This window comes from Cannabis sativa, chromosome 9 (assembly GCF_029168945.1).
Source record: "Cannabis sativa cultivar Pink pepper isolate KNU-18-1 chromosome 9, ASM2916894v1, whole genome shotgun sequence".
In the NCBI taxonomy this organism is placed as follows: Eukaryota; Viridiplantae; Streptophyta; class Magnoliopsida; order Rosales; family Cannabaceae; genus Cannabis; species Cannabis sativa.
This window is the reverse complement of record NC_083609.1, coordinates 25,055,419-25,067,434: the sequence shown is the minus strand read 5'-3', so window position 1 is coordinate 25,067,434 and position 12,016 is coordinate 25,055,419. Positions and strand designations below refer to the sequence as shown.

General features: G+C 30.1%; 1 protein-coding gene and 1 long non-coding RNA gene across 2 annotated transcripts; one reads left to right on the top strand and one right to left on the bottom strand.

Annotated features, from left to right (window-relative positions):
* The first annotated feature begins 4,440 nt into the window (after nt 1-4,440).
* On the top strand, nt 4,441-4,872 carry LOC133031167 (uncharacterized). Its single transcript, XR_009684652.1, has 2 exons — nt 4,441-4,547; nt 4,578-4,872. It is a non-coding gene; the product is annotated as an uncharacterized LOC133031167 (long non-coding RNA).
* On the bottom strand, nt 4,677-11,641 carry LOC115723300 (uncharacterized). The gene is made up of 7 exons (XM_030652740.2): nt 11,028-11,641; nt 8,408-8,507; nt 8,207-8,272; nt 6,926-7,040; nt 5,920-6,002; nt 5,593-5,654; nt 4,677-5,217 (listed from the first exon to the last, which is right to left on the bottom strand). The coding sequence occupies exons 1-7, from the start codon at nt 11,225-11,227 to the stop codon at nt 5,106-5,108; spliced, it is 738 nt and encodes a 245-aa protein (XP_030508600.1). The 5' UTR covers nt 11,228-11,641; the 3' UTR covers nt 4,677-5,105.
* Between the last annotated feature and the right edge of the window lie 375 nt (nt 11,642-12,016).

The following is a 12,016-nucleotide window of genomic DNA, read 5'->3' as shown; positions in this document are numbered from 1 at the left end:
CTAGCTGGTTCTAGGTGAGTTCGAAAAGAGAGAGAGAATTGAGAGAAAAAGCTTCATTTTCTTTTAAAATTTTTTATTTTTTAAATAAATGACAAAATGACTTTGTTTTATCTAACAACTCAGCTCATTTTTAAATAAAAAATCTGATGAAAAACTTAACATAATCTCACAAAAAGACAAAACTCATAAAAGTCAAATTGACCATTTTGCCCCTTCATACAAAAAACCACTAAAGGGTATTTTGGGAAATTCTAAAATCCCAAATATTCTCAACATTTCCAATGTCTAACTATATCGCCCCGCTATACTAAAAATACTAAGATGTGATTGTAATAGCCAAACACCGCGTTCCAATGTTGCCGGGCACCGATTATGCAAAATTATGAAATTTCTATATATGACATATAAAATGCATTCTGAATTCAAATAAATCACCATAAATTAATAATTTAGAATTAATAAATAATTTCTATAATTAAACCCTAATTATCTGCTAATTTCCAAATTTAAGCTAAGCGGTCATTACACAATACTAGTTATATTTTTGCCACTTTTTCCCAATTATTTATCTATTTTTTTTTTCACAAATACCACTTTTTGTCCTTTCAATCCTATAAATGCCAAAAATATTTATTTAATAATTAAAATAATTATCAAATAAAATTGTCATTTATATTATTTATTAATTAGACACCATAAAATCTCTTAATTAACAAATAAATCCTAAAATTCTGTTTCTTCACAATCAAGCCATATCTTAGTGAAAATTCATAAACTAGACATAGTGTAATTTTAAAATTATAATTGATTAATTAAAATCAATTAACTGAGTCTTACAAGCAGTATTGTCTCAACTAATATGGGGACCATGTGCCTATATAACCGAGCTTCCAATAAGTAGATCTAGAATTTACCAAGTAAATTTCTTAACTTATTAATTCCTCCTTGCATCACTATAGATTTGGAATTGAATACACTCTCAATTATATAGAACGCTCTATATGTTCCACGATATGCTATGAAAATTAACCATCGTTCTAATCTCAATAATCAAAGATCCTCTATAGATGATTTACACCAAGTAGGGACAAATTTACCATTTCACCCTCAATGTATTTTATCCTTAAAATACTTAGCTTCCTATAAATGATATTTTAGTAAACTAATATAATCACTGAAATAAGATCTCTTCCATTTATCTCTATTAAGCCAAGCTCGAAGGAAATCATCATTTCACTTCTATGTCCAGATAGAAGCTATAGATTCCATATCTATGTTTAGCACTCCCACTCAATTGTACTATCATGTTCCCAAGTTTTACGTTTGACCCAAACCAAATGGTAGGCTTTAAGTAATACCTCAAAGAACACAAATAACACTCTTGAAATCGAACCTAACCATGTTAGGATTAAGATCTTTTGATCTAAGATCAACAAGTGATATTGACTTAAAAAATACAACGGTAAGATTATAATATCTTTACCAAGATCAATATCGGTCCTAGTCCAATGTATACTCCATACATCCGATACTAGCATACTTTGCCAATGTTCTGAAAAGAACATAACACTTATCGTAGGTTAAGTAAGCCTTATCGCTGACTATCACATCAGTATAAATCAGTGCACTAATGAATCATGAGACATTATCTTTTGAAGCATAATCACAATTACCTTCCACTGTGTTGACAACACTGTAATTGTGAATAACTATATGTTCTGGACTTAACAGAAGTTGTACACATTAAACCATAAACATGAAAACTACATGTAAACATAAATGACTTTTAATCTTCTATTGATAACAAATCAGATTGTATTGGAATGAGTTTTATTTAGGGCATAAAATCACAACAGTTTTTTCATAAATATGAGAAAATATAGTAGAGTTCATTTTTTGTGGCATAAATAAATAATGCAAAAAAATATAGGATTAAAAAATAATTAAAGTGTAAAATATGGGAAAAAAATAATAAATAAATTTGATAAAACTTGTAATAATAAGGTTCATCGGAAAAGTTGCTGGAAAAGTCACCAGCGCTAGAAAAGTGTTGGTGTTAGAAAATTTAGTATCGCCGGAAAGTCACCGAAAAAGTTGCCAGAAAAGTCACTGTTGCCGAAAAAGTTGCCAGAAAAAATTATTGGAAAAGTCACCAGAAGTAAATGTCTCAGATGTAAACAAAAAATAGAACTGGTTCTATAACATAATGAATAAAAATAAATAATTCAAACTGGTTATAATTGAAATATAACCAGTTCTGTAACATAATGAATAAAAATATATAACACAAAATAACTCAAATAAGTTATAATTAAAATAGAACTGATTTTATAACAGTGTTATAATGAATAAAAACAAATAATACGAAATAGCTCAATGCGGTTATAACTAAAATAGAACCGGTTATATAACATAATGAATACAAACAAGTAACACGCAATTACTCAAACCGATTGCAATTAAAAAATAAAGAGGGAATCAGTTCCTAAAACACTGAAACATAAATTAAAAACAAAACTAGTTTCATAACAAAATACCTCATAACACATAATACCTCATAAAATTGATTATAATTTTTTTTAAAAAAAATGGGGATCGATTCCAAAAAATATTGAGGTATAAATATGAAAAGAACCGGTTCTATAACAAAATAAATAAACACAAATAATAACACACAATAACTCAAATATAATATAAAGAAACTTGTTATATTTATCAACTAGTTAAAATTTTAAGACAAAAAAATTGGTTGTGTAAAGCAACTAAGGTAAAAACTCATACAAAAACTAGTTAAATAAAATAACTCAAACAAAAACACCCATTCAACATGCTCCAACCCACCAAATAATTACACACATACCATATCTACCCCCAAAATACTTATTCATTATGTTATATAACTTGTTCTATTTTAGTTATAACCGATTTGAGTTATTTCATATTATTTGTTTTTATTCATTATAACATTGTTATAGAACCGTTCTATTTTAATTATAACTGATTTGAGTTATTTTGTGTTATTTATTTTTATTCATTATGTTACAGATCGGTTATAATTCAATTATAACCGATTTGAGTTATTTCGTATTATTTATTTTTATTCATTATGTTATGGAATCAGTTCTATTTTTGTTTATATTTGAGACATCTACTTTTGGTGACTTTTGTAATGACTTTTTCAGTGATTTTTTCGGCAACTGTGACTTTTCCAGTAACTTTTTCGGTGACTTTTTCGACGCTTGTGACTTTTCCGGCAAAATTTATTATTATTTTAAAAATATGCGTTTTTCATCTTTTTTTTTTTTTACAAAAACATGGCATAAAAAATCCCATATAAATGTAAAAAAAAAAAAAAACCCATAACCTCATGGTATTATTTCTTTTTTTTTTTTGACATGGGTATTATTTATTTATGCCATAAAAAAGTACACTTATAATTTTTCCATATATTGTATAATTTCTACTATTTTCATATATTACTATGATAAATTTTAATTTATACTAAAAAATTATATATTTATATGCTCATAAAAGGTAAACTAGGCATAATTTTATATAAAAATATTACATAAAATACAATTTAATATAATATTATATAATCAAGTGTAGTACAACATACCAAATAAATCTTAAAAAAGTTATGTTTCCCACTAATAAAAATAATCGCCTTCAATGGTAGGTAAAGTTGCGGGAAAAATTGTTTTAAGTGGCGAAGAAAAGAGAATAACTTATATTTATGCGTCTATGCACCTAAAAATCTAAAACCAAAATCAATATATTTGAAGTTAAATAAATTCTGGTATTTTTCTATTTAAAAATTCTCTATAAACCATACATAGTAACGAAAAGGATTCAAAATAAATACATTTAAAGAAGGAAAATTTGCGGCATAAATACTATATGTTCTGAGTTTTATACACTTAAATATCACATGTTTTTTTTTTTCGACGGATTACATACCTTATGTTACATTTTTGTTACTTCCGTTACTACTTTTCTGTTAAATATACCAGAATTTGATTTATATCCCACATGCTGATCAATTATTGGTCCATATAATTATTGTTAATTCAAAGGCTATTTACGAAGATAGCATAGAAGATGAATTTTTTTTTTTCTAATTTTAATTATAACTATGTTTTTTTTATTTTTTATACTTATTCTTCAATTAAAAATTAATAAATATTTCTTTTTAAAAAAAATATTATTATTTAGACCAATAGCTAATTAACATGTGGCATATACATCAAATTTTGGTATATTTAACAAAAAAGTAGTAACTGAAGTAACACAAATATAACATAAAGTATTTAATCCATCGAAAAAAAACATGTGGTATTTAAATGTATAAAACTCAAAACATAAAATATTTATGCCGCAAATATCCTTTTAAAGAATATGAGTTTCCATACTAAAAGAAAAAAGACTCGAGAAATTATAGCCAAACCTCATTGCAATTTCTAAAAGGGACTTATAGTGTCCCCAAGTACATTGTAATGAGCACATACAAATGTGCTCATATATTTACTAATATGAGTATCATTAAGGTTATATTTACTAATATGAGTATCATTAAGGTCATTTTGTGGAATAATAATCAATACTCCTTTGTGCACAAATTGTTCAATGCTTCAAAATAGAGAATAATAAAATTAGTGTCAAAGAACTATTCACACTTGGGAAACCTTATTGCATTACTGCTTAGTATCCACATGAGAGAATAGAAAGCACAATCTATAGAACAGAACCAATTGAAATGAAATGCCTTATTAAACTATTTCACTTCTCCATTCCCTATTTATTACCATGAATAGCTAAAAAGAAGAAGAAAAAAAAAAAATATATCCTTCCCTACTTTCTACACAGTACAACTGAGTCATATGCCCACTATGAAACTAAAGAAAGAAAAGAAACCAAACATTAAACGCAGAAACACATTGAAAAAGGAAGAGACATCTGTATGGTAAAAGCAATTTTGGGTCAACTCTGTTGAGAGTTACTTCGTAATTATCTGATCGACGTTGTGATTTAAATTGGGGGTACCCACCAGATGTCTGTTTTACGAAACTAATTAGAAGTGCCCCGACAAAGATCGAGCAGCTGGATCATGATTGCATTGAATTGTTTGTTCGGGGGAGGATGGTGTTAGCTAGCTCTTCGTTCAGTTTCACAGGAAGTGGTGGCATCTGCTTCATTACCTCGGGGAAGTCTTTAAATCTGCAAAGTAGTAATAGACATAGCCAGGATTTATATGATCAGCATAGTTGTTACAGACAGAGAGAACACAAAAAGCTCAGCATGAATCAAGAATATAATGCATCTAACTAACAAAATAAACCTCCAAATACACTTGGTAAGCTCACATTCTTCCAAACACATGCAAGGATCCACGGAAATTTAACTTGCTGAAAGAACAGGTACAAGAAAGTGACAAACTAATATAACTATTGCACTTTGTCCTCAACTTTATAATGGCAATTTGGCAGATAAACGAACAAGATGCAAAGCAGCCAAACAAAAATAAACACAGAATGAGCATATGCTTGTAAAAAAAAAATAGAACCTAACAAGAAATTGTGAATGACAACATACTCGTTTAGAATCTTGAAGATGTTGTCCCGACTTTGACAGAAAAGATTGATGTTATCTTGTATCTGGAAAACACAAAAACAAAGAAGATAACATAAGCTAAAGATAAAGAAAGGCAAGATAACATAAGCTAAAGATAAAGAAAGGCAATTAGGTTTCATAGCCACCAAGCAATGCATAATTACTAACGTGATCGATTCACCATTTCACCGGCTATAAAGATAGTCAAGAACCCTAAAATAGAGACTCAGATATTTATCACCAGAACTTTGATATTGGAAGCTTAGTGACTACAGTTAAGTCAAATAAATTTATATGTAAAATTTTTACCTGAAAATTAGCAATATTTGCAGATATTTGATTCAACACCTGGGAGGTTTGCTCTAGAATCTCTCCAGTGGCACCACCAATGGCTGTCAGAGAGAGAGAGAGAGAGAGAGAGACAGAGAGAGAGAGAGAGAGAGAGAGAGAGAGAGAGAGAGAGAGAGAGAGAGAGAGAGAGAGAGAATGTAAGCATATAATTGCAAATATATGTATTAGTATATTTAATTTATATTTGGCTATGTTATAGAGATTTTAAATCTTATATCAAAATGCTTAATACAGATTGCCCAGAATCATATCTGCAACTCTATTTGACTATGTTTGGTTTAGTAACATTTTGTGAGGGCAAACAATAGAGAAAACTGAGGTGAAAACATTTTCCTAAAATTTATTATAGGCTTTTTTGAACCATTTCTCTTCTTGAATATATTAAAATTGCTCTAAATTTTATAAAGTCTCACATTTAACACTAGCCTTTTCTAAAATTGTATTCTCTTAATTTTGTAATAATCCAAATACAAGAAATTGAAATTCTTTACAATTCATTCTTTTTCCTCCCTAAAATCTGTGTTCCAAACATAGGGTTTTTAATAATTGGATATTGTCTTTACACACTAGAAATATTGAAAGCACAACCAGCACACAGACTGTAGATATTTGCATGGGCTAGTTGAAGATTCACAGCACCTTCCACCCATATGGAAGCATATGCTTTTAAGGTGAAACATTTTCGACCATACATTAGAATATTCCATATTGAAATATTATAATGGAAGAATCACTGTATAGAGTATCTGATGCAAAATGTCACAAAACTCAATGGTTTTGGGAGGCTTTATTGTCATTGTACGGGGTTTAAACTGATCTTTTATTACTTTTCTGTCGTGAATGTTTATTTGTTCCTGGTAGTTTGGTTTCTGCAATGAGAGTTATAATTTTACTCCGTCTTGTGTGTAATTTTACTCGTAATGAATGTCTTTTTTTATTACTAAACAGATATAAATGAAATTACCTTTGAAAGGAATGCCGTCATCATTATCCACAGGAATCATCGGCGGAGCGTAAGGAGGAACATTGGATCGAGCTGTGTAATGTGATGACTTTGCTGATGGATCGGCAACTCTTTCCTAAGAAACAATGCAATTTCTTCCATGAGAATTACCTTTCTTAGATAATGTAGATAAAAATAAACTTACTATACAACCCACTAAAGCACAGGTTCATACAAATTTATCCAGATGCTCTATATGACAAGTTTCACGAGCAAAACACTATCTAGTAACTATTCTTTAATATATTTCTGACTCAGCATATGTATAGCAGGTTCATGTTCAGTGTGACAAGTACTATCAAGTAACAATTTTCAACGATATTTCCGACTCAGCAGCAGGAGAGCCTTGAATCTTCACTTTTTTTTATAACCGTTGAATCACTTTAGCATTTAATTTTTTAACTTACATAGTCGGTTGGCCTGAGGTATGCAATTGTTGCACTCTCAGGAATGTTGACATAAAATTAGATCAATTCCTCCCCCCACCAACCAAAGAAAAAAGGAAAACGAAAAAAATTGTTGTATACTGCTTAACTACTTCATATTTTTTTACTTAACATATCTTGAGAGACATTGTGTTCCAATATATAAGGTAGTTAACGGGAGTGATCAAATCATCATAATAAAGTATCTCAGATGAGAATATGCAATAATGATTTTCCTAATAGAAAACAAACAATTTGTGATACATGGACTATCATCGCAACAATTGAATAACTCAGGTGGTCTACTCTTTCATTTTAAAACGTGGGCGCCAAAGTGATATAATTGATATAACTCAGAGGCCAATACTATATATAAATCTACTTAATAGCATTTCAATTAAGAGAGAGTTTCACTAACACTTTAGAAATATCATTGCTAGTTCTTTATCCACCTGTTACATTCTAATTAACCTTATGCATATGTACAGTTAAAGATGATAGAGGTTCCATACTATATATGAACATGCAATTTGCTTCAAATGGTGACCAAATATTTACATAAGTTGCATAATATATGTGAAATATTCCAGTGGTGCTTCACATTTTTACAACTTTGTAAAAAATTGACAATTATCCACTCCAGAGTGGTAGACTCAGTTTACCAAAAATATTACTAAAGTAAATGTAGCACATGTTTCACAGTCCAGAAAATAGTACTGCAACAACCAAGCATGCAAAAAAAATGAACGAATGTATATTTCCACTAGAAAAGAAATATGTGACGAAAGGCATGACAATACATAAGAATTAGCTCTACCTTTTTATCTTTGTTTTTCCTTGATAAGTTATGTTCTTCCTTCCTTCGTTTGCTGTGTTCCTTTTTCTGTGAGCAAAATAATAATACTATTAAAGTTTAATTGGCACGACCATAATTTTTAGACATTTTCATCACTAGAACTTCTGGCATTATGTAACAAGAGCAAGAGTAAGTGAAATTCGAAAAAGAACAAGAACATACATTCATCCATCTAACCCGTAATGCCACATCACGAACAGTCTTGTTTTGTAGCAGCATGGCAATCTTAGCATACCGAATTATAGTTGATTCTGAGGCATATCTGGAAGTAACATTATTATATTACATACAAACAAATTTATTGCAACAAAAGTAAGAAAGTCAGAAAATAACTAGAAGATGTCATATAAAGACAACTGCGTACAACTACTTCTAAATCTAGATGCATTATAAACTGTGGACATTCATGATCATTGTCAAAGTATTCAATATTGATATCATTGTCCTTAGAGTCTGGCAGAATACCAGAAACAACAGCTAGTTTTGCAATAATAATAATAATAATAAAGGAAAGACAAGACAGAGACACCAAGGAATAGAAAGAGAGAAGGAAATTGTTAAGAAAAGCGTGGTGACCTATCCGAAATTCAAAGACAAAAAATGACATCCACCTAATGTTCATGCATATGTTACTTTTTACTATGTGCACAAGTATGTTACTCTAAAACATTTACCAAGATCAAACTAATTCATAATGGGTACATCAAGCACGTTTTTCCCCTCTTAACATCTAAATTCTGCCAAGCGTTTGGTAAGAAATATATACAAACCAAATGGTTTAAAATAATAATAATTAGAAGAAAAATAATAATAATAATATATTTTTTTTCTTTCTTTGGCGGGTATGGTTACTTGGAAAAAATTAAGCAGTCCTTCATAATCATACCTATTCATTTGTATGCTCAATTATTGTTCATGGTTTTGATTCTTCTCGTGCATCAAGCCTAACAAACATTTGCTCAAATTGATGAGGAGCTAATATTATATTTCTTTCCATAATGTGAAGTACAATCAAAGCATAAGATATCCACTACCACAAAATGAGAAATAAAATTGTGCTCTTTGTCAAATTTTCTATTTATGGGGGACAAATGAGGACCAAAAAAGTTCAGGACAACAAGAAAGCACTTTGGTAACAATTGTATTGTAATACTTAATATTCCATCCAGAAGGAAGACTGGAAAAATTTCAAGTCAATTAGATATCACGAGATAATCACATTTCCCAGCCCACAATTCACACACCCTACTACTCTTCTTTGTTGTCAAAATAGAAAGCACCTCAGGGACTAGATGTATTAAAAACCTACAAATTATAACTGGAGATAAAACTGAGCACATTTTGAACCAGTAAACAACATTAGATGGATCACATATTTACCATCTATCTTAGACAAAAGATGCATATGATGCACTAAATTTCATGCATCAAAAAACAAGTCCTCACTAAGGTAACTGTTTGCCTTACATAACAGTATTAACCAAACTGTTACAATTTACCATAATGAAGGTGGAACTAAGTCAAATGTGCCTTAAGATACATAGGCGAAAGGATTATCATGTATGGCAATACATATTAGCACAAGTCAACAGCACTTTATCTAAAACCGAAAATGAAATTAAAAAACATTGCATAGCAACATGATGGACCTTAATCATACACTTGCAATATCTTGCATATTTCTGTAACATATTGCCAATATCATATGTATGATATGTTAACATCATAATACTCCATATGATACCTAATTAGGAGATATGATATGGTACCTGACTAAAATATTATTATTATCACCATGATGTGGTAGTCATGTAATGGTGGAAGTCCTGATGAGTCTAAATTAAATTGCGCAAGAAAGAGAGGCACATACATGTAAATGACACATACATACAGGAGAAGTTGTATTTAACTATCTATCATCACTATTCACTCAAGATCAGAATATCAGCTCCCTTGGCAACAAAATAATTGTAAGTTATATAAGACAGAGAGACAAACTTTACCAGGAAATTATTGACACATTCCAAACACAGCATAAAAATGAAGGAAAACACATTAAACTACATTTCAAATATAAAAATTACTTGTTCAGATGTAGTGTGTTTGTCAAACTATTAATGTCTCAATCATTACATTATAAAATAAAATGATTTTAAACGGTGCAATCTAAGGAAAGAAAATAAACAACATCCACTAGGTTTCGAAAAATACACATAATAGCCACATATGACATCCGACAAGTCAATATAGCAGAAATAACAGAAATCATAATAGATAAAACTTTCGTGACACAGACCAAGATGAATGTTTAAATTTGTCAGGACACTCATTCTTTAAAAGTTGACACTAAGAATAGAAACAGAACATAATTTGGTTTGTGTTCTTAAAAAGATGTCCTGAATAAATGGAATGAAAAAGCTTACTGGGTTTAGGTCTAACTGAGAGCAAAAAGAGCATTGCTATTCAAAGGCCCACTCGTAGCCATAATATAGAAAGGAAACAAAATATCACAACCCACCTAAATTTCCCAATTACAAAGCATTAATTCCAAATTTGGAGATATATCTTGTTCAGCTGTAGATAACAATTTTATTACTGTCAAAACCAAAAACCCATATTTTAATACACCGAGTTAGCACAAATTCAAATTACCCTAACACAAAAATTCAATAATGGAGAAGCCAATAATAATTCATCAAAAACCTAATTAGAAAGCTCAAGAATCAAAACAAGAAGAAATTTCAAACAATTGAACAAAATAACATATCTAGATAATACTCACTTGGCAAGGCCTTCTTCAATAACAGTCTGTTCCTCTTGGGTCCAATCCATGGCTATACCCGGGTTGTGCTTCATGGCCATACCAGCGCCGGAACTATCAGGAGCAGACACTGGTGCCGAATTTCCATTCACGGGGTTCCCTCCGTTGAACGAAGACGAGGCATGGTTCGGTTCTTGATGGTTCCCAGAAGGGTTTGCCATTAACAATCCACTCTTTAACTCCACAAACTTCAAAATTCAACACCAATTATGCAATCTGAGCAAAACCCACTTCTCAGAATCCCGGAATTCTCCGTTATTTCCCGCCAATTAAAAAATAAAAACAAAAGAAAACCAGATAGATAGATAACTATTGAAAAATAAAATATAAAAAAAAAAAAACCAAAAATTGGATGAGAGAGAAAGGTTTATATACAAAATATAATATACATATATATATTTAATTATTTATATGAGACTGAAGGGAGCTCTCCGCGAGTGCGAGAGAGAGAGGGGTGTGAGATACTGAAAATAGAGAGAGAGAGAGAGAAGAAGAGAAAGAGAGAAGCGTACGGAAAATCAAAGACAGGGAGGGAGAGAGAGAGAGAGGGTTTTGACGTCTGAAGGATTGTTTAGAATCTAAGCTTAAAATATTCTCTTTTTTTCGAAATAAAATAAAAATAGAAATTTTTTCTTTTTTCTTTTTTCTTTTTCCTGTTCATTTTTTTTAACTTTTATTTTGTTTCCAAAACCTCTTTTTTCTTTTTTGTTCACCTTTTTTTTTCATCAACTTGTTAATAGCACTGATTCACTGGGTCATGAGTCATGACTCATTGTAAAGGAATTTTAATGGACACTGTACACTATATACATTTCCATTTTGGCAAAAAGTTTTTTTTTTTCATTTTTTTGGCTGAATTATTTTTTTTTTCAAATTGATAGCTTTCTTTCTTCTTTTTTTCCCCCTTTTTTGTATATATATAAAAAAAAAACAATGAGAATCAGAATCAG